The 24,288-nt window shown below is 35.3% G+C and overlaps 2 protein-coding genes across 14 annotated transcripts in view; both read left to right on the forward strand.

Annotated features, from left to right (window-relative positions):
- mmy (UDP-N-acetylglucosamine pyrophosphorylase mmy) overlaps window positions 1–17,675 on the forward strand; it is a 117,466-nt gene extending 99,791 nt beyond the window's left edge. For 9 of the 13 annotated variants that reach the window (XM_069326013.1, XM_045765606.2, XM_069326011.1 and 6 more), the window contains 2 exons: window positions 7,748–7,822; window positions 14,027–17,675. In XM_069326013.1, the coding sequence (XP_069182114.1) occupies window positions 7,748–7,822; window positions 14,027–14,156 (205 nt within the window). In that variant the 3' untranslated portion in view covers window positions 14,157–17,675. The remainder of the gene's footprint in view (window positions 1–7,747; window positions 7,823–14,026) is intronic. The other 4 variants (XM_045765614.2, XM_069326019.1, XM_069326020.1 and 1 more) reach the window with 1 other exon arrangement.
- Window positions 17,676–20,599: 2,924 nt separating this feature from the next.
- Ids (iduronate 2-sulfatase) overlaps window positions 20,600–24,288 on the forward strand; it is a 43,056-nt gene continuing 39,367 nt past the window's right edge. The window contains exon 1 of the mRNA XM_069326023.1: window positions 20,600–20,657. The gene's annotated coding sequence lies outside the window, so the exon portion shown is untranslated. The remainder of the gene's footprint in view (window positions 20,658–24,288) is intronic.

Consider the following 24,288-nt stretch of genomic DNA (forward strand, 5'->3'; position numbering starts at 1 on the left):
TTAGTTTTAAATATTGTGGTTTTGTAATTCATTATTTAAGTTGTGTATGTGTTTGTTAATGTACATACTGTATAATCACAACAAATGAGTTGGAATTTGATCACAATATTATATAAGACATTTCCAGTATCAGTGACAATTGCAGTTGTTGAAAACTTGACCATTAATCTTTGTGAGAAACTGAAACGTTTGCCAACAGTAATTAATCATTTAACTCAAATACATTGTAATATTATATTTTACTTAATAAAATGCGATTTGTACATTTAACTCTTGGTAATCTATTCATAAAATTTAGCAAGATTGTTTTCAAAAAAATATTTTGGCATAGTTCGTTCTGCCATGTTCTTAAAGTTAACAGCTCACATATACTGTAATTCTTGCAATTTTAGGACATGTATTTAAACTCCATAGAAAATTTTTAATTACCTTGTGCAAATTACTATTATTTTAAGCTTAAGTCACTCACATTGTGGTATATGGTTGAACTACTGGCAAGAGCTTCAATTGTATGGGCTTTCTTACTATAGTATGTCACTACAGTATCTTCACTTACTCCAGCATTATTTTTTCTTATCTGAGTTTGAGCATTTGCTTAAGATCCTTCTTGCTTGAAAATAGTAAAAATGTCTTTTCCACCTCTTCTGTTCTTCCATGGATCATCTACAACTGCATCAAGTAATGGTTTATTCAGTTTCCTTTACAAGACTTACAATATATTATGTATGTATACACGATGTAAGTAAACTTGTAGGTGCATGGTGCATAGGATTATTCTCCTTGGCTGTGTCCATATATAAAGTTGCACATACAGTATATGGTTTTCTTAAAGTATGAGTAAGAGATGTGGTCATTAAGTTAAAATATGCAATGATTCATATTTTAGTTACAACTATTTTATGTCATCAATGTGAACAAGGTATGGAAAAATAATAATTTTTTTATCTTCAGAATTTAGGGTAAGCACAGTCTAGATAGTAATTGTACAAGTGTTTGATAAATATGGGGAATTGATTAAAAGTTAGTTCTGGAGTGTCAGTGTTTACAAGAACACACAAGAAAGATCTGTTATGTACCTAGATGGTGCAAGTGGTTCGCAACCACTAGGACCATTTGAGATCAAATGGTGAAACTGCTTAAGAACACAAAGGTACAAAAGAAAAACAACTATGGTGAACAATTGAATGAAGCCATTGCTGTAAGGATTGCCATACATTGAATTTTGAGAACATATTCTGTTCCATAATTGGCATGCAAGGAGGACTGTTTCCATAGGCAAGAACACCCTTGCCTATCGCCCTTGGAAGTCTGGACCAGAATCAAGCATTTTTTATGGGGTGAAGTGAACTAGAGGATAAGAGATCAATCCAAAAGGAGAAAAATCCACAAGAAAAAATAAACATAATAGAATAAGCAACCACTTAAAGAAAATTAGGTACCCTGAGGTAAAAAGTAATGCATTTTCCCCCATGGGTTAAATGCCCTAACTGTTATATAGCCAGGTTCTCTGGAGTTCCAGCCACCCTGCCCCTTCATCACTACTCATCTGGCCATCAGCAAAGTAGTATTTTATTATCCTTAGAACATTAGCTCTGTTGGGGGCATTGTTTTGTTGTTTTCTTTATCTTTTTTTTGATTGTGTGTGTTATGTCTGCCACATTGCCAGGGTGTTTTCAAATGGTCCCGGGCAATGTGCCCAAATGTTACTGGGCTATGTGGATGTTATGTGGATCACATAACATGTAACATGTGTGATTGTTTCTTCCTGGAATATGTTTCCAGATGTTTTGCACACTGCTCCAGGATGTTCCTGAGTGGTATGCCTACATGTTGTTGAGCTGTGTGTGCTTGGAACTTTATCAGGCTGTAATCAACATGTTTCCTGGGCTGTATGGCTAAATGTTCTGGACCATGTGCGTGGATGTTACCAGGCTAAGTGACCAGAGGTTCCCAGGCTGTAAGCTCACCAGCTCCCAGGTTATATGCTCATAGTTTCCCGAGTTTCATGCCTGGTGGTCCCTGGGCTGTAGAATTGGTTATTTCCAGGGAGTCTGGGTGTATGGTTGTTAATGAACTAGGTGCCCAGTCATTGCCAAGCTGGGTACCCAGTTGTTTCTGGTTATTGGTTATGTGCCCTTTGGATCCTGGACTCTGTCCATTGGTTCCCAGGCTGTGTAACTGGTGTTTCCTGGGTTGCATATTCAGTAGTTCTACCTTAACCCCTGAGGCTGTCTGCTGTGGGTTTTGAGCTCTGTCTCGATTATTTTGCCTTGGCTTTCCTTGACATTAGCAGTTGTCTTGTAGGTCTGGCTGTAGCTGTGGCATCTATTTGCCTGTAGGTCTGCAAGCTTGATGTTCCTCTGGCCTCCTTGTCTAGTAGCCCCTGTGCTGTTTGACTTTTGGGTGTTTTTCCCTATTTCTCCAGTTTGTTTAACCTGGACTGGCTAGGATGTGTGCCTCTTATTTATTGCTTGCTTTGGCCTCTGGCCTCAGGATTGGGTGTCCCATCAATTTAGGTAGTCCTGGTTACCAGGGAAGTGTTTTATTTCAGCTAGAGCCTTGGGTTTCTGCTTGGGTCTCAATCTCATGTTGGGTATTTCCAACTAGATTTTTTGGTCCTGAGGTTTGGTAACCCAGGAGGCACTGGGCCCTGGATTTCTGGTCTTTCTGGTCCATGTTTTTCTGCCATCTGCCATCTCTAATTTCTGATTAATTAATAAACCAATTTTTTCTAATTAATTTCTAATAATAATTTCTAAAATTTCTAATTAATTAATAAACCAATTTCTGCCATCTCTATGGATTTTGGTTTCAGTCAGCTGGCAGTCTGCCTTTGCACCTTTGCTGCTTTTCTGTTTTTTTTTTTTTCATTTTCTTCACAATTCATGTTCAATTTTAGGGCTCATTCTGGAGTAAGCTCCTTGTAGCTCCCCGAAGTCACTATCTCTGATTGTGTTTCATACTACTAGCTCCCATCAGTCACGGAGTTCTGTGGCCTACTGAGGAACGGAGCAAAAACCTGGCCCCCCCCCCTTGCCTCCCTTACAAGAGGTGCAGGCTGCAGTGGCATTTATATGTTAAGTTATTCATGTATACCACCACTGAGGAAGGCACCCAGAAAGTCGGTGAAACAAAACAAACCACTGCTGGCTTTAACCAGAGAACCAGAAGAACCACAGCTGAGGCTTCTGGTTCTTCTTTCCAGTCAGCCCCTTCTTGGGGGTCTCTCTCTTGGACTCTGTCCAGAGTGATGGGCACGGACTGACGGTTCACCCCCATGGCTCTTTGGTCGGGTTTCAAGAGCATTGTGAGGAGTCGGTGTAGGGCTCATTTCTCCATTTTTGGCCCTTTATGGTTCCTCATGTCTGCTGTGGAAGGTCTTCTATTGCAGAGGGGATTCCTGTTACCCCTTCCTGCGTGAGGCTTTCCCCCAATGTTCGCTTCCAGGTGCCTTTGAAGCAAGCTGGCGCTAGTTTCATGAAATTTTCATTGTATGTTTACATTATTGGGGAGTTCTGTGGTCATTTCTTGAAACCGGTCAGGAAATGTACTTATTACATTTAGTATTAAAACGTACTGTCAATTCAGAGGATAGGTTGCTTGAAACTGTGGTGTCCTTTAAAGCCAGCTCACCTAGAAATTGGTGTTTCATTACATTCAACGCTGGTTTTATGAGAGTGTGACTAGGTGTGGGCCGTCGTCGTCTTGTGTTTTCTCATCGATAAGGCCTGACTGCTTATTCCGTTTCCTTATTTGTTCTTTTTCTTTATTTTAATTTTTATATATTTTGGCCCTTTTCTGATGGGCACTCAGTAGCATCCTAGCCCATTCCTGTTTCCTTTTGTCCCATGGAGTGGTAATGTTTGGCTCAGTTACCTCATTTTCTTCAAGTAATTGCTTGTTTTTTGTGCGTATACTTTCTGGTGTGTTTTTTCCTTGGTTTTTGGTTGATCTTTGATCCTCAAGCTTACCCCACATCAGAGAGAGATATTGATCGTGGACTTTTGGTAGACAAGAGTGGGCCTCGGAGGTATAGTAAATCTTCCAGAGGCATGACTATACAAGTGTTTGACTTGGGAAGCTCATGAAGGACCACCAGAAAAGGTATTTCATCATATTCAGTGCTTGATTTTACACAGGAATATTATTCCGTGTTAAAAAATTTGAATTGTTTATTATTTGTCTCACTTTATATTACATGTGGCTAAGGATACACAACAATATACAGGTCAGTTGACCTTCGATACATTATGCTAGATTTTAGTGTGGTTTAAATATTAATTAAAGTTAAGAATAAGGAATTAAGGAGAAATTGTTTGTCTTATTAAGTTGGAGTACTAGCCCCTCAACCTGTCAGTTTTTGTTCTATCCCATAATAGTATATTTAACACTCTTGCATTCCAAGGTTGCTAAAATATCCCAGCTATAATTCAGTAGTAAATGTTTCAATGATGCTAAAATGCGCCATCCAATTGCCATTCATAAAATTTATATCCATCTGTCTCACATAATCTAGTATAACTATTATTTTGTTTTTGCATTTACTGTATTCTCTAAAGAATTAATTTATGAACATTTTGACACCAATTTTATAGACACCCCAACAAGTGACTTGAAAAATATAAAATAATTGTAAAAAAAAATTTGCATCATTGAGCGACCTGAGTGGCTCAGAGGCCCAGAATGTTTATGGTCGGGAATAAGTGAAGAGGCCACATACAGTATTTTAAATTATTAATTGTATATATATTTTTTTTATGGCACAGCTAATCTTTTATTAAATCTGTTCCTCTTCTTTATATCTAGCCCACTTGGACTGTCAGCACAATTGGGAATGTGGTTGCTCTAGCACTTGCTTCTACAAAAATATTTATACTAAAGAAAAGTATCTTTTCCTGAAGTGGTAATATGATCATTTTTAGCCTTGTGGTTCTATTTATATTTTTACCTACTATAGACTTTTACTAACTGGAAAGAAGGTATTTGAAAAGTCCATCTATATGCTAGATGTAGCTTTGGGCTGTTGTGTGCCTCTTGATAAACTGTTGCAAGGCTGTTGTTAAGACTGATTTAAGACTTTGATCAGCTGTTGGTAAGACTGCTTTAACTGTTGGTTAGATTGTTTGGTGCCACTTTAGTGTGTGGTCTACCTGGCTGTTTACACTTTATCATGGAGTCTACCTCATCCTAACTTAAGTAAAGTAAACCACAGCATCAGCCGAGGTCTCAGTCGAGAGATCAGGTTGGAGCGAGTATAAGGATTACTCGCTTACATTCTCATTACACAGCATAGACAAAGATACTGCAGTAGACCATCACTAGAGTAGCAGATGATTTTCAGGCTGTTGGCTAGACAGCTTTAAGGCTTGGATCAGACTGTTTTAAGTTTGTTCATAGGACTGTTTTAAGGCTGTTCATAAGAAGAGATGTTGTTCATAAGATGCCTGTTGGTAAGACTGTTTTAAGGCTGTTGGTAAGATTGTTTTAAGGTTGTTGGTAGGAATATTTCAAGGCTGTTGGCAAGGCTGTTTAAAGGCATTGTCTAAGACTGCAATACTGCAATATTGTTCCTTCTAGTCTTCTTCTTCCCCTCAATAGTATTCTCCTTGAATCTACCACCTATTACACCACTCCTCTTAAGTCTTTCTCATGTTAAAGTTCAACAATAAATTTGTTTAACCAAGACACTTTCCTTCGTTAACCAGTTAATATTTTTGTGACTGGGACTAAAGTATCATGCTGGGTTGGTTAGCATTATTATGTTGAATTAATATTTGAATATAGGAAATGGGCAGAGGAAGTCTCAAGCTTTAGCTACGTCTTGCACCACTTGTTCCTGTGACACGTCACATCCTGCTTAGAGGAAAAGACACTTTTCTTACATGTGCATTTACTGAGAGGGTTTCATACTACTGGCATGTTAATGCTTAAGAAAGGGTTTTTCATTGTTCTCCATTTGCCCATTATCCTATGTAAAAAGAAATTGATCAGCTCTTCCATATACAGTACTGTGTGTGTCTGTGTATGTATGTATGTATGTATGTATGTATGTGTGTATATATATATATATATATATACATATATATATATATATATATATATATATATATATATATATATATATATATATATATATATATATATATATATATATATATATATATATATATATGTCGTACCTAGTAGCCAGAACTCACTTTTTGGCCTACTATTCAAGGCCCGATTTGCCTAATAAGCCAAGTTTTCCTGAATTAATATATTTTTTCTAATTTTTTTCTTATGAAATGATAAAGCTACCCATTTCATTATGTATGAGGGCAATTGTTTTTTATTGGAGTTAAAATTAAAGTAGATATATGACCAAACCTAACCAACCCTACCTAACCTAACCTAATCTATCTCTATAGGTTAGGTTAGGTTAGGTAGCCGAAAAAGTTAGGTTAGGTTAGGTTAGGTAGGTTAGGTAGTCGAAAAACAATTAATTCATGAAAACTTGGCTTATTAGGCAAATCGGGCCTTGAATAGTAGGTTGAGAAGTGCGTTCTGGCTATTAGGTACGACATATATATATATATATATATATATATATATATATATATATATATATATATATATATATATATATATATATATATATATATATATATATATATATATATATACACACATACATACATACATACATACATACATACATACATACATACATACATACATACATACATACATACATACATACAGTATATTTATTTATTTATTTATTTATATATTCTTTTTGCCTATAAAGTCCATATATTACTATTGTTTTAATAATTTTGTAATTGTCTTAAATGTTTAGGACATTCCTCTATTGGCATTCAGCTACAGTATTTGCTATTTTTCATAAGTTTTGTAATTCATTGTGCAATGCATTCATTCATCAGTTTCGAAGTACATTAGATGATACTCTTGATTATTGATATAGTATTGAGGGTCACAGCATAATTTAGCACTGATTAGTAAATAATATACCGTATTTGCTGGCATATAAGAAGAACCCCTTTTACAGGGCTATTTTGTAGAAAAAAAAATAAGTTTAGTATGTTTCATCATACATTTATTGAAAGTGATATTCAAGCAGTCTTGTAGAGGAAAACACATGATTTTGTGCATGTAAATACATTAGATATCTGGTTGGTAGTGCACCAAAAACCTATTTCCTATCCACCAGCAAATACGGTAAGAGTAACAATAACATTTGCAGGAGGAATTTTGTTCTTTGGATGCACAATAATTTGGTAAATTGAAAGATATAAATTTTATTCAGTTCCTAACTTATTCAGTTTATTCACGTCACTAACAAAAAATCAAAATATGTATAGTACAGTACTTTATTGTATTTAATTTAAATGTTTTTAAATTAAACAATTTAAATGCATTTAATTTATTGCATTTTAAATTATTTAATTTAAATGCATTTAATTTACCCAAGCCTTATGTGAAAAAGGAAAGTGATGACATTTGGGTCAATCCTTAACCCGTATACAGGATGGACCGAAACATTGTCTTTTTTTTTTTTAAGTTTGGGTTAAGTGTAAAAAAAAAATTTTTTTTTAGAATTATTTGTTCCTTAAAATTTGTCTACAGTACTTCCTTTGTGAAGTCTTTAATAACTTTGTTGAATTCCTGATGACTCAAAAATTGTGTGTCCAAAGGCAGTGTGTATTCTTAGTAGTTTTAACCCCAATGTGTGTATTTTACATTGCAGCATTATGAGTATTAAGGAAAAGAGATGCAACTGGCTGACACGCCTGTTACCACATATATGTGCCTTATGGTCCAGGCAAGTGACGACACTCATGCTTAGGATGTGTTTTAGTTCTGTTTATTATTAGCTCTTGGTGAATATTTTTCAGCTCAAACAGTACACAGAGTATGGAAGGGGCTTTCATACTCAAATGTCTATATGCCATTTCTGTCTTTCTGGGTTGAATGGGAAAAATTATCGGACATCTTTGATCACCTTGTGTCTTTCATTCTCTATAATGGCAGTATGAGGGATATCTAGGAAGTTGTTAATCTTTAGTGACATGTATTGTGCAATATAACCATACTAGCTAAGATTATTTTTATAACTACTTATTGATCAGAATCACACATTCCGAGGCACTAAAAACAAAAGCGCTGATTGTTGAAGCATGCTAATAATAAAATACTGTTGCTGGTGTTTTATGTTAACAGTAGTGTGGGACTGTACCTTAAGGGGAGGGGGAAGGGAAAGAATTACCTTGATGCTGCAATTTCAATCTTTAAAACAATATCATAATTATGTTTATAAGAAAGATCCCAGTTATTGGGTATATGTTTCTCATTTACAACTAGAAATGTGTTTGTTACTTAGTGTAGTAGGTGCAGATATTTGCAGATCTAACTTGTGAAGCTCAAATAGTTACTCTAATGCAGACCAGATTTGAAAGCTGATATTGAATTTTGTATGAGCAAGAATAGGCACTATAATCAGCTGGTGATGTCCCATTTAAAGTGTGAAATGGCATACAATGAGATACTTAGCAAACTCACAAATTCAAGATGAAAATTTGATTACTTTTGCCCACCCTGGACAATCAAATCATAAAATCTTGTGACTTCATAATAGTTCAGAACAGACCAAAATATTGTGGTTTTTATCTCCAATTTTTGGATTTGTTGCATTCTGTATTTGTTTCAGTGATGGCCTTATGACTTTTTTCTATAGCATATATAGGATGTTCATCATCATGAAGCATTAGTGAGTTATTGTATTTAAGTAGTAACCAGTGATTTACTTGATTTGCTGGTCATAAAGCACATTACTTACCAAATGAGTTATTAATCCTTGTTAGAGTAAAGACTCCATGAATTTTTCTATTCTTTAATATACATTATTTATCATAGCATCTCATTAGTTATGTTATGAAGTTTGAGGGATAGTTTAGAAAAACATTTTATGAAATCCCTGCTTAAACAAAAAAGTTATGGTACAGTGTACTGATGTTCAGCTTCAGGATCTACATAATTAAATTAACTTTTGCATTCTTTATCCAAATTATCCCAAATTCATTTAATATTTCTCTTTAAAGTGTTCCCCTGTTAAAAATATAATACAATTAGTATTGTGATACACAGTGGCTACCATAGCATTACTGCGATGGTTTTGAATAAGTTTAGTAAGTTGTGTACTGAGAATGCATGTGATTTTATTAAACCAATGTTTAAACTTTCTAACCTGGATTATTGACTTGCTACATTACTTCCGCCGATGTTTCTTTATGTCAGGTGTTTTGCTTTTGTGAATTGCCTATACTTTGTACCTTGTGATATCTATATATAAGACTGGCTTCTCTTTCTTGTTACTTCAGTAATTCCTGGTGGCATATTAGCACTTTTATTATGAACATGTCTCTCTGTATGGTGATCTGTGCTATTACTGATATATTGTATCTGTAAGTTAGAAGAATTAGTATTCTTATTATTTGTATATCTATCTGGGTGGCTAAATGATGGCTGTATTATGCCTACATGTGTCTGCATGGTTAATAGTACTTATACCTGTATATATATCTATTTTAATGATAGACTTATTCTGCTACATGGTTTATCAGTGCATGCCTAACTAATATAGTTAATGGTAACTAGTATTGTTACTAATTACAAGTCTATTTTCTATATATGTGTGTGTGTGTGTGTGTGTATGTATGTATGTATGTATGTATGTATGTATGTATGTATGTATGTATGTATGTGTGTATATATATATATATATATATATATATATATATATATATATATATATATATATATATATATATATATATATATATATATATATATATATATATATATATATATATATATATATATATATATATATATATATATATATATATATATATATATATATATATATATATATATATATATATATATATATATATATATATATATATATATATATATATATATACACACACATACATACATACATACATACATATATATACACTCTACTGAGGGTAATTAAGAACATATCTACAGGTTACATAACTCACTTGAATAACTTTTTAGTATATTCTCTTTTCAGGCTTTTTTTTATTGCATTTAGGAGAGAATGAAGACTTCTGTGTTTGGAGTAAATACAGTACACAAAACCAGTTTTTTGGAAAATTAATTTGCATGTTTTTTTAATATAATGAAGCAATACATTTTACAGCAAAATAAATTAATTAACACAGAATTTTCTGCTAAGTAATATTGTGGTGATATTTTTTAATATTGCCCTTCTACATTGTCTTTCATAATAAATGCCAAAGAAACTGGCGTATTGTTATCCAAATATTTATCAGTCGGCTGAGTGCAATGATGGGTGACAACTTATCAACAAATTCTTTGCTACATTTAATTGATTTTATATCTGTATATTGCATTAGCATTGCATGTGTAACACTTTTCAGGTGTAGAGGATGGTGGTCTGTGGGCTATGGAGAAGCAGCAGCACATAGTAAAACTTACATATGTTATAAAGTTGGCACACACAAAACTACCTCACAATAAAGTTGCCACACATAACACTATCACACAATAAAGTTGCCACACACTAAACTTTCACACAATAAATTTGCCACACACAAAACTATCACACAATAAAGTTCCCACACACAAAACTTTCACACAATAAAGTTGCAAACACACAACTTTCACACAATAAAGTTGCCACACACAAAACCTTCACACAATAAAGTTGCCACACACAAAACCTTCACACAATAAAGTTGCCACACACAAAACCTTCACACAATAAAGTTGCCACACACAAAACCTTCACACAATAAAGTTGCCTCACACAAAACTATCACACACAATAAAGTTGCTACACATGTATGGAGATATACTGTGTTGAGTCACCCTTCACAAGCACCCCATTTTCTATCCCCCTCTTCCAGAACTCGGATGAGAACTTGCCAGCTGCTGGCTCGCTCTTTTAACTCTATGCTTATGGTTTATTGGTTATGTTATTCCTATTTTCAAGTCTTCTTTAATATATTTTACAGTACATTGCTATTATGGGCTCTATGTGTTTTGGGTTGGGTTTTCCAGCTTGGCAGGCTTAGGTAGCTAGTGTTTGTAAAGTTATGTTCTTTATGCAGATTTCAAACTATGACTAACTGAATGCCATTTGGTGAGCTTCAGTCACTGACTAACTGCAAGAGTAATTAACTTTACACAGCCACTTTACTCTACATTTGCCTTTCAAGATATCCATTTAAATGGTTTCAAGGGTTCTAACCAAGTTCCTGCTGCAAATCACTATGTATGTGTATGTATGTAGTTACAGGATGAAAGTTAGGCTCATGGTGTCCTGTCTTCCCATTATTCTTGTCACATGACACTTTACTGGCGGTTTTGGCATCCACTGCCAAAACCGTCAGTAAAGCGGTTCTCATTTGTTCCAACCATCTACCACTCTGTTTGCGATTGAAAACTTTATATTTTTGGGTGTCTTTGTTTCCTTAGCTTGAATCTATTACCTCTTGTTCTTGAAGTTGCCGGTTTTAAGATTTTCTCTCTGTCAATTTTGTCATTTCTTGTTACTATTTTGTATGTAGGAATCATATCGCCTCTTTTTCTTCAGTCCTCTAGCTTTGGCATATTTAACTCCTCTAGCCTCTCTTCTTTGCTCTTGTTTTTCAGTACTGCAAGCCATTTTCTAGCATGTCTTGCACCCTCTTCAGTTTACTGATCTGTTTCTTGAAAAACAGACACCATACAACAGCAGCATATTACAATTTTGGTCTCACAAATGTCATCAACAGTTTCTTTAGTATTTCACCATCCATATATTTAAAACTGATTCTGAAGTTAGAAAGCGCAGCATGTGCTCCTCGCACAATGTCCTTTATGCGTTCCTCTGGTGACAGTCCTCTGGTGTCCAGAACTATCCCTAGATCTCTCTCTGTTAGAGTTCTTTAATTCCCTGCCACATAATTTATAGGTTGTGTATGGATTATTTTCTCTTATTCTACATTCCATAATGTGGCATTCATTCACATTAAATTCTATTTACCCAGTGGTGCTCCATACTCTTATTTTGTCCTTGTTTACTTGATAAGTATGATAGTTGTCTCGAGTTTCTTTTCTTCCCTAATATCATAGTATCAGGAATAATGTTCATATAAGTCTGTATTCCTAGTAGATCGTTTATATAGCCAGTGTACATTACTGGTGCAAAAACTGAATCCTGTGGTACTCCACCAGTAACATTTCTGCATTCTGAGACTTGGACTATGATTACTGGCCTCTTTTTTCTGTCGATTTAGAATATTTTTGATCCATGTCAAATGTCTCCCTGTCACTCCTCCAGTATGTTGCTGTTTCCAGAACAAACTCTTAAGTGGGACTCTGTCAAAGACCTTTTTCTGTGGGGAGCTTCCTCCGGCTTCTTGAAGCTATCAGGCTGATATGTGTTATATTAGTCTGGGGCATCAGTCAATTGGAGTTCAGCCTACCGGGGACCACGAGCCAGAACCTGGCCCCTTCAGAGAGGCAAAGGGAGCAATGGCCTATGGAAACCCCCATATATTTAGAGGTATTCCATGTCTGCCATCGACCGGGGTTGGCACCCAGAAAGGTGGGCATAATGAAACAGACCCCACATGGTAAGAAAATTGTAACCGAAGACTGAGCAGAGATGGCAGAACTCCTCTTACTAAAAGAAACAAGCAAACGCCAGACTCCTGATGTCGCACATGCTTGTCCGCGCAGCCCTTCCCTGCCCAGGACAGGAAAGGGGGAGCCCCACCCATTTTCTGGGTGAGCGCTGAAGGCTCCCTGGCACCCTCCCTCGAGTCGGCTTTTTTTTGCGTGGGTTTTGATGCTCCGAACTGGAGGCTGAGTAGCCGGCGCAGGTGGTCTGGGGCTCCCCCCTCCCCTCTTGGGCAGGGAAAGGCTGCGCGGACAAGCAGCACAGTGGCGGAGTGTGGCATTTGCTTGTATCTTTAAGTAGGGGGGAATCCTTACCTCTATTCAGTCTTAGGTTGCAATTTTCTTACCATTTTGGGTCTGTTTTGTTATGCCTACATTTCTAGAGGCCAACCCCAGTCGATGGCAGACACATAATGTCTACAATACGTAGAGGTTTCCATAGGCCATTGCTCCCTTCGCCTCTCTGAGGGGGCCAGATTCATGGCTCGTGGTTCCCAGTAGGCTGAACTCCAATTGACTGATGCCCCAGACTAGCATAACATATCAGCTTGATAGCTCTAGGGAGCCACCAGGGCTCACCCAGAAAATGGTGTTTCATTACATTCAACGCTGGTTTTTTAGATCCAAATTAATAAACACTCAATTGTGATGAACCAAGACAGAAACTAATGTCTTAAATTAAAATAAATTTTAAATTGGCATCCTAGTCTACATACTGTACTGTATAGTTTATTAAAATGTAATTATTAGAGAAATAACCTCTTCTGGTATTGGAATCTTGAGTGATATTTCTGACCTTTTGAATACTGTTCCTCACAACACAGACGGTGCTGAACAGTCTTCCCAGGCTTGATGCCTTCATTTGATAACTACTTAATACTATCTTTGCCATTCTTGTCTATAATAAAATTCTGTCTTAATAAGTTACACTTCATTATCATGAACATTATTTCTATGTCTTTCAGTTTGTCATATTCTGATGCTTTTTTTACAAATTAAGCACAACTCGACCTCATTCATTTTCTATGCACAGGAAATTTCTTAGTAGTTATCTTGTGCAGTAATGATATCAGCTAAATAATGAGCATTCTTAATTTTCATATATAAATTAAATTCTTAAAGACATCAAAATTGTAGATAAAAGATACAAGTTTTTCTCCTGATGTCTAGTACTGTATTTATAAATATTTCATACTTATTAGTGTAATTTCTTGTGATTTTTTTGGAATTGCTTATATCACATCCTTATTATAAACTGTAATGCATAGCCAATCTCATCATTGAATGGTATAATGTTTCATTTACACAGCCAAAAAGAAATGCGGTGGGATGAATGCCCGGTTGTGGTGGAGATCTTCGCCCCTCGTGTCATATGCTGGAGAAGGACTGGACGACCTGGTAGCAAACAAGAAGTTCACCTGTCCCTTACTCCTGAATGAGCCGTCAATGAAAATCAAAGTGTAGCCTTGACTGCTTCCAGCATTACTTATCTTCACTTCAATAAATCATATCTTGTATATCACATACCATAAAATCAGATTAATCTGAAAAATACCATTTATATTCATAGTTTCAATATTAACAAAATTCCACACAGTTGAGGAAAATTATTTACAGAAATGGGATGATATGCCCATTATCTTGAAGTCATGTAGAATTATTTATGAAGCCAAATTTGGGTTACCTGTACAGTATGTGGCATAAAGAGATAAATTAAACATAGGCAAAAGGAAAATAGAAAACATTCGACAGCAGCACCTCAGGAGTAAATTTATAGTGGGGATGAAATTTTTAGTTTTAGGTTGCCTGCTACCAGATCATAAGCGATTAGTGTGTTGTGGCACCAAATAAATGGTACCTTCACAGTATTAATTTGTTATGCAACTCTACAGTTACACTGTTGATGAAACGAGCAGGACAAAGACCTAAAGCAAATTGTCAACTACATTTGGTCAAATGATGTACAGTTTGGTTAGGGCTAGGTTGAACTAATCATGACCTTGCAGCTTATGAAGATGTAAAAGAATTTATACTTGGTAACTAGCAGTGCTCAGGTGATGTGTTTTTTCAAGATAAGTTTATTTTTTAATTAATTTCTTTTTCACATACCTACTTTATTTGTGCAAGTAGAGTGACTGCATACTGGATGAGAATCATTATTAAATTTAACAGTACATTATTGGTCATTCATAATAGATTGCCCATTATGATAACTGCTATTAAAAAATCAATAGGTTCAACTAACATTTTCATTAATATTTTGTTACAAAAAAATATGATTTAAATACTACGAAATATGTTCATTAAAAATATTTGTTTATTGGATCTCAGGAAGTATGTTGTGCATGCATATATATATATATATATATTTTTGCATGTGACACCTTGTATTCTATTAATGAAGTCCAGTTGTTCTTGAAGCTGCATCTAGTACCTCAAAGGTAATCTTTTAACTTTGTCATCATTCTACAGAGAAATTTGGAATATTTGGTGGGGATTTCAAGAATGAGTGTCAATGGTTAAGAAATCATGATTCATTCTTGCAGTTTATTGATTTTATTTCATAGTAAATGTATTGTACTTAAGAAGAGATTGCAATTATCAGAGATGACTTTCATTGCAGTTTAAATTATTATAAATTCTTACATAAAGTTGTTTTTGTTATGAAGGATAATTTTAAAATCTACAGTTGTAAAGAGGTTGTATATTATAGTATATTGGATAGATAAGTATGAAATAAATCACACATTTTGCAAAGGAACATTTTTTACTGTGTGTGTGTGTGTGTGTGTGTGTGTGTTTATAACTGCAATTCTCAGATCTTGTGTATATTTTAATTTCATTATTTTGGAAACCTTCCTATTGATATGTTCTATTGCTTACTTTGATATTGACATTGGCATGTAGTCGAACCATGACAGGTGTTTAGGATGTGTGTTCAGCTACAGCATTTCATACTTGTTAATCTTCCATTTGTGAATATACATGTTTCATTTGATAGTGTACAGAAACACATACATTCCATTTCTTATAGAGAATCATTTAAAATGGATAGTCAGCATAAATTATTGGTTACAGTCATGTTTGATTTTAATGAAAGCACTGCAGAGACTTGTCTACATCTTTACTCAGATGTAGGGAACATTGTTGCACTGCTATGTAAATAACTCACATCATATTTACAATATTAAATATGAAGAAAAGCATTGTCAGTAATGTATCAGTAATCAGCCAATATGAGGAAAAGCATTGCAGTAATTTATTCAATTAATCATGACTGATCCATATACTGTACAGTTTTCATGTTGACCAAATTTATTATATTAAATAAGTTTTATTGGTGCAATAGTAAAATATTTAAGTAGCATCACCATACGAAAGTAATAGGTACACAGATTTTTTAATTGAGATAATAATATAATAAGAGGAGGCTTGATTCTGATTATGATTTTATTGGCATCAATTTGAGTCAGATGTAATACCAGAATATGATTACTGGGAAGAAATATGTATTTGCTGGTGCTCATGTGCAGCCAAAGGAATGGGATCATGATCGAAACAAATAATTTTTTTAATTATTTTGTATCAAGTTTTGTACAAGGGACCCAATTTTATTACTATGACTTGTGTCATCCTTTATAATTTTTATCTTTTACAGTATTACATTACTGTAAGTCATATTTTTTTACTAGTTTTGAATTGAAATGTTTGGATTTTGATGCATGCTCTGAATATTATAAAGAAAATCTTCTTAAAGGCCTATAGGCCCATGCAAGACAGTTCTGTTCTTAGTACAGCGAAAAATGACAATAAAATTGTATTTTTTCATACATTCACTGTATAAATCATTTGAAAATTAACCTATTGTACATGTAATATGAACCTTGTATTTTACAGTTTTCACAGTGTATATAGGGGTTTTATGTTTTGACAGGTGCTATGGTATTATCCCTATTAAATGTGGTTTTTGGGATCAGATCAGTCTTTTTTGTCATTCAAGTTTGCTAATAAACTCATTAAAGTTTTTCTAATCAAATTTCATATAAAAACAGTATCCCAATAACAGAATTACAAATTATTGTTTTCAAAATAAATAAAAGAAAAGGATATATATACTGTATATTCTTTGTTATTAAATTTTCTTAATTCAAACAAAAATACAATAATGGGGTTAAAATCTTTTTGAGGCAGGCTTAAATACAAGTATATTATGGTTTTTGTATTGATGTTCCCTTGTAAACATGAAATTTTTCTAATTATTATGATGAATATGTTTTAGAAATGTGTCCCTTTTGAATGCATGTTCTTGTTAGTTTTGCACAGATCTCTTAATCATGCCACGTTTTTAGGAATATTGCCTCGGAAAACCCAGAGCTCTTTCGTGTGTTGGCTCAGCGTACTTAACTGAAGATCTTCACCAAATAGCAGTAATGCAACCAGTAGTAGAAGCTTAGGGGGGGGGGTGTGCTATTAACTTACTCGGCTACTGACCTCTATCTTAAGGAATTGCTCCTTTGTAATTTTGTCACTAAAATTTTTTGATGTAATCCTTCATTTTTCTTTGCAAGTAAAGTACAACCTTTATTGAAGCATTATACAGTACTTGTATTTTGTTTTTTGTCAGCAAATTAGTGTGTTTCCTAAACATTGTACTAAATTCATTGAATTGGGGAGGAAATTTTTTATTTGTAATTCCGACTTGTCATTATACAAAGATATTATAACTTATAAGATATGTAATTAGAGAGGTTTTTGCAGCACCTTCTATGTTAAGAAGAGGCAGTTTCACAGAAATCAGGCAGTAGACGAGTAGGTAGTAGCAATGACCATGCAGAACAGCAGGTGTAGGCAGCCTTGTCATTCCCGTGGAAATGGTTCTGTTGTGTGATCATTGTATTGTTTTTGCCTCATAGGCAAGTGATTCTATGTATTCATCAAATAAAACAGTTATTAATGAATTTGTGTTTTCCTGAGATTCAAACAATTGCAAAGTTTGTTGAGTATATGTGAGACTTAGGGTAGCATGAACTTGATACACTGAATAAGCTTCCAATTCAAGCACCTAGCCATGGAACTTAATGTCTCCATTCAATAGACTTAATAAAATATATATATACATATACCAGCCCATCATCAAAACAAAGGGCAGAACATAAAAGTGAAATACAGACTACAAAAACTAAAAAGTCTGTATTTTGACTTAGTGTACCTAACCTTGTTCAAGACAATGACCCGAAACGTGCTTCATACACTTTCAGCCTGTAAACATTCCCTAATTCAACGTAATCAGAACACCTTGCTTCACCTAACTTAAACCTAACTGTACATAAACCCACAATATATATAATAATAATAATTTACATTCAAGAAAAAAAGTGTTATACTGTATGGAAGATTCATGCTACCAGTTGGTTGTCTGCTGAATAAGTAAAAAAACTGCACTAAGTCAGTATTTGACTTGATGCCTGGGCTTGAGGATGGGTTGATATAATCAGACTAATGATATTTCTTGTGATAATATCTTTTATTGGGGCCTACAGGAGCATTACTTTGTAATTGCTTAAGTCATTTTGTGTTTATTTCAGATAGTAAAACCTAATTTATTAGCATGCATTGACTTCAATTGACATAACATCCCCATGATATTAGTAGTGTACAGTACTTGTACTGTACTTTATAGCCATGCTCTCCACCATCTCAACTGACACTCCTCCTCTCAGATATGGAAGAATATCCATAAGATTCCTAGTAAATTTGTTCCAGACATCTTGCCCGTCCTTGAGCTCCATGGGTCTGTAGTAGGCAGACTCTGTGTTTGTCGCAAACAAACTGGGTTCGCACTTTTTAACAGTTAACTCTAGTACTCTCCTACTTTCCTTACTTGTAAACTCCTTATCAAATTTCATCCCTTAGACTTTAGCACCCACCTATAGCTCCTCTATAATACTTCTCACTTAGATTGAGAAGTATTATGACTTTCTCCCTTTCTGAACTTCAGTCTGCCTTAACCCTCAGCAGTTCTACAGCAGCAGGCTCTGGCAGCATCCATTATAAAATGCTTCATCATCTCCTGCAATGCACTTTTCAGTATTTGCTGAATATCTATATCCGTATTTGGGAGACGACATCAGTCCCTTGGAAATGGCTTGAAGCAGTTATTCTTCCTAGTTCTGAAACCCAGTATTTAAGGGACTTTCTCTAAGGATTTTTGCCCCATTGCCCTGACGAGTTACATTTGCAAATTTTTCAAACGTATGGTCAATGTACGTCTGATGTGGTTTTTAGAACACTATCGCCACCTACCCCTTTCTCAATTTCGCTTTCGCAAGTAATCAGTATTTTGCAAGCAAGTCTGATATACTCCTAACATATACTGTACTGTGTGTATAAACTGTTTCCCGAGACAATGAATTAATTACAACATCGTTTGCAGTTGTCGAGAAGAGAAAGCCTGATAATTTTATTCAGGTCGATAATTGAACTTCTCCAGGACCAACCCGTCCTCAGACCAAGTCCATTCCATCCAGTAGTTGACCCCAAAGATGCATTCCTAAATTTTAACATGCTTTTCATTCAAAACAGGAATTTTATCAAATATATAATTATTATTTTATATTAGCATATTGTGCATATTTAGGCATTGGTTAGGTTATGTTAGGTGTTTAGGTTCTGTTGGCAATTATTTGCATTTGTAGTACGTGGGTGAAGCATTTACAGCGTTGTGGTTCGAACAAAAGTTGTCAGTGAAGCACTTCTTCCGGTAGTGTTCGGATGTTGTCAGTTGTGAGTTGTGTGTAAACCGTTTTTCATTCATACAGGGGGTTTGTTAAGGTGCATGGAATGGACTTTGATCTCTGTTTATGAAGGATGGGCTACCAGAACACAACCCCCAAGTTTCCATTGGCAGTTAGATATGCAGATGCATCAGGTGTAAGGAAACAAGCCCCTTTTTTGTGGTGAACAGATTGGAGCTAGAAACTTATCAGAGGCATTTGGGTGTAGGGAAACACTTCTTATTAAAAGAATAAAGGGCCTACAGTTCGATTTCGTTCTCGACTCATAATCCAGAATTCTGGGTTCAAAACCAGGGTGGGACAGAAATGGTTGGGCGCATTATGTATCACCTAATGCTCTGCTCACCTAGCAGTAAGTAAGTACTCAGGAGTTAGTCAGCTGTTATGAGGGGTCAGTAATTCGACCTGGGGGAAAGGAGGATATACCCATAACGTGTATAAATACACTGACTGCCTGTCCCCCGAAGTAATGAATTAAAGCAAGTGGAATGAGACAAAAGGGAATGTTCATGAGGATAGCCAGTACATCTTTGAAGCAATGAACCATCGCTTCAAGATGTACAGTATGAAAAGTTGAGAGGTTGGTGTCATTGTACCAGACGACCTGTAACTGACAATGGAGTGTATCTTGCAACTGATGCCAGATACCAAGACCACATAATGTTACATAACAAGCATTCTCTCCAATGCGTTATGTGTTGTTTTCCTCCGAGGTTAAGGGTCCCCCTTCTTCCAGCCAAAGGTGGTATACTCCCTTCCCTAACAAGCATGTAAATGCTTGTTAAGTCGACCGTGTCATATAGGGTCAAACGGCTAAGAAACGTTTTTTAATTACATTTCGTTTTTTTTAATTATGTTCATCTGTTATTTATGGTGGATGAAATTTTAACAATAGGTAAAATACTTAACATAAAAAATACTATATACTGTAAGGCATAATTTTGAAATACTGATCAAAAGTGATGTATTAAGTCATGTCAGGACATTCGGACAAAGAGACGATGCTCTGTTGATTGAAGTTTCTTCTTTTCCGGCGACCGTCAGTCAGTCAGGCTGTCAGTGGACTGTCAAACGTCGGGCAGAGAGGTACGACCTGCTGGACATGGCTCAGTGCATGTCTATGTCATTGTGTAGTAGAATGAAACGGTAAGTTTTATTTAATATAAAAAATAATAACTGTGATTTAGAAGGCTAGTTCTTCAAAGTAGTTAATTTTATAATGGGTTGCGAAAGTTCAGACATAGGGTGTTAGTGGTACATTCTATGAAAGTCACTCACACACGTAGAGTTTCCCGCAAGTATTTTTGCATTATTCTTTTCATTTTTTCAGGCCAGACAACTTCTCTGGTCTATTGAGCTTGACATAACTACGTGGTACAAATTAAACGCAATCGAATTAAAGACATTATCAATAACATGGGTTATTTCAAAGGAAAGATTAGTTTTCTGCGGTTGGAAGAAAACGCGCACCGAGTGGGGGACTTGTTTATTCAAAAAAATTAAAAAATTAAAATGTTTATTCTGGTAAAGTACATACATAAAAGGTGTGATACAAATATTGATGAATTTATAGATAGAGCTAGTACATACAATGCCTAAAGCCACTATTACGCAAAGCGTTTCGGGCAGGAAAAACACTAAAGACTAAAACTTGATACTAATTGAGATTAAAGTATAAAATGTGTTGAGAAAAAATAAAAATAAAAAAGGGGGAACATGGCAGAAAAACAGCAAAGATACAATTTGGTCAACAAACAGCATTGTTTAAAATAGCAGACATGGGTTGACATTTAGGGGTAAGGTAGGTAACAGGGAGTTAATTAGGTAGTGCTTAGTTTTTATCTTAAACTGGTTGAGAGAGGTACAGTCTTTAACATGATTGGGAAGGTCTTTCCACATTCTGGGTCCCTTGATTTGTAGAGCATTTCTAGTTTGATTAAGTCGTACTCTTGGAATATCAAAAAGGTATTTGTTTCTGGTGTGGTGCTCTTGGGTTCTGTTACAACCTTCAATGAAGCTTTTAAGGTCATGATTGACATTACAGTTCAGCGTTATATATATATATAACGCTGAACATAACGTTATATATATAACATACTGAACATATATATATATATATATATATATATATATATATATATATATATATAAATATATTTATATATATATATAAATATATTTATATATATATATATATATATATATATATATATATATATATATATATATATATATATATATATATATATATATAATTATAATAATAATAATAATAATACACATGAGAGGATGTGCAGTGACTTAATATCTAACATATTCAGAGATTTGAGTAGGGGTACCGAGTGATGTCTGGGGCCAGAGTTGGATATTGTCCTAACAGCAGCTTTGTATTGAGTAATTAGAGGACGTAAACGATTTTGGGTAGTAGAACCCCAAGCACAAATACCATAGTTGAGATAAGGATAGATGAGAGAGTAATAGTGTCACCAGGGCACGGCGAGGTACATAATATCTGATCTTAGAAAGAATGCCAACAGTTTTTGAAACTTTTTTGATATATTTAGAATGTGTCCCTGGAAATTCAGCTTGTGGTCAATGAGAACGCAAAGGAATTTGCCATCTACTTTGTTACAAATTTAGGTATTGTTTATCCTAAGATATATTTGATTTGGGGACTTATTGCCAAACAAAATATGGAAAGTTTTGTCAATGTTGAGGGTGAGTTTGTTGGCAGTTAGCCAAAGATGGACTTTATTTAGCTCAGTATTCACTGTGACATTTAAAGCGAAGGGGGTCAGGACTGGAGTAAATGAAGGTTGGGAGGCATTTGGACGGTCATTAATGTAGATGAGAAAGAGGAGAGGGCCAAGTATGCTGCCCTGAGGAACACCAATGTTGATGGGTAGGGTGGGAGAAATTGAATTATTCACAGAAACATACTGGAGCCTGTCAGTCGGGTAAGATTTGAGGTATTGCAGGGTGACCTTTGACTCCATAATGGTGTAATTTAAGAAGGTTTTGGTGGTTGACAGTGTCAAAAGCCTTACAGAGGTCCACAAATAACCCAACAGGGAACTCATTTTTATCAAGAGCTGCATGTATCAAGTTAATCATACTAATAAGTGCATTGTTAGTGCTTTTTTTTGGGGGTCTGAAGCCATATTGACAAGATCTAAGTATACAGTATTGTGTTTGGCTAGATAAGAGTAAAGCTGCTTGTAGATTAGTTTTTCAAATATTTTTGACAAGTTTATCCCACACACCCAACCAGTGGGCAGCGGTGTAAAGGTTACAATCATCCCACATTTACTACCTACAGTTAGCAAACTGGGGATATTTGGCTAAATTTTCTGATAAGTAGATAATTTTGAATGAAATATTTACACATTTCTTGTACATTTTTTTATAGAGCTGTCTCTGAATTCATGTATCTTTATGCACTTCATCACATAGGAAGATTAAACCTCACATCAGAAGTTGTGTGGTTTAATCAACTGACCGACGATGTTTCGGTACATCGTGGGCCATTATCAAGTCGATTGTGATGGGAGCGAGGTTGTTGTTGTTTAAGGTTTCGCTACTTGGAACAAAAAGTTCCAAGTGACACGGGTTATGGTAAGCCCATTGTGGACTTGCCTGGCACAGGAGCGGGGACTGTAACTTGGGGGAGCAAGGTAGGCACGGGCATTAAGTAAGACAAGAGAGAGGTGAGGAGGAAATCCCTAGAAGAAAGTAAGAGAAAGGCGAAAAGTACAGATGGAATGGGTGTAATAAAGCGATGTAAGGGGACAATAATGGGTATAAGAATGGGAACATAAAAAAAGAGGAGAAAGAAAGAGAAAAATAATGGGTAGGCTTATGTTAGGTTACATTTGTTAGAGAGGTTAGAACATTTGAGTATGTACTGTGAGCGGGAAGAGTCAACAGCAACAAAGCCAGGACTAAGGTTCATGTTGGGTATGTTGTGTATCGGAGCCCATTCGACAAGATGGCGTCTGTGAATAGTAGAGGAAGGAAAGATTATTTTAGAAAACCAATCAATAGGATGATTAGAATCCCTAATATGACAGAGGAGAGCATTCTTTGTGTCTGCAGACTTAACACTTCTTTTGTGTTTCTTAAGTCTGTCATTTAGTGTATGGTCAGTTTCCCCAAAGTATTGGAGAGAACAAGACGAAGAGGAAATAGAGTAGACACCAGCAGCATTAGAAGCAGGAGGAGGTGTGAATCAGATTACCATGAAGAGTGTTAGGTTCTCGAAAGGCAAGCTTTATGTCAAGAGGAAAAAAGAATATTAGTGAGATTTTTTTAGTTCTGATGTGAAGGGAAGGCAGAACACAGTGGTACTAGTGTTGGAAACAGGTTTGGGATGAAAGAAATTTCGTTTAGCTTTGGAGACATAGCTGCTCCGGAAAATGTTCAACACTGGGCAATAAAAATCATTCCCAAACTAAGTCTACTCATACCAGGAATGGTTGAGGGCCACAGGGCTAACAACACTGCAAACCAGACATGACGGGACTGATCTCGTTGAAGCTTTTGAAATGCTGAACAATTTGGAGGATATTGAGCTGGACACCTTCAAAAAGGTCTAATGTAACACAAACAAGGGGCAACAGTTTCAAGCTCAACAAGCCACAATGTAGGACAGAAAACAGATGCTCATATTGGCATCCAAAGTAATATTTAAAGCTTTTTGAAAATATAGTGACACTTATGGTGTTATGTACATAATCATCTTGGCTTGGTGCCTTCTTTTGATAATTACTTACATAAA

Source organism: Procambarus clarkii, chromosome 17 (genome assembly GCF_040958095.1).
Source record: "Procambarus clarkii isolate CNS0578487 chromosome 17, FALCON_Pclarkii_2.0, whole genome shotgun sequence".
In the NCBI taxonomy this organism is placed as follows: Eukaryota; Metazoa; Arthropoda; class Malacostraca; order Decapoda; family Cambaridae; genus Procambarus; species Procambarus clarkii.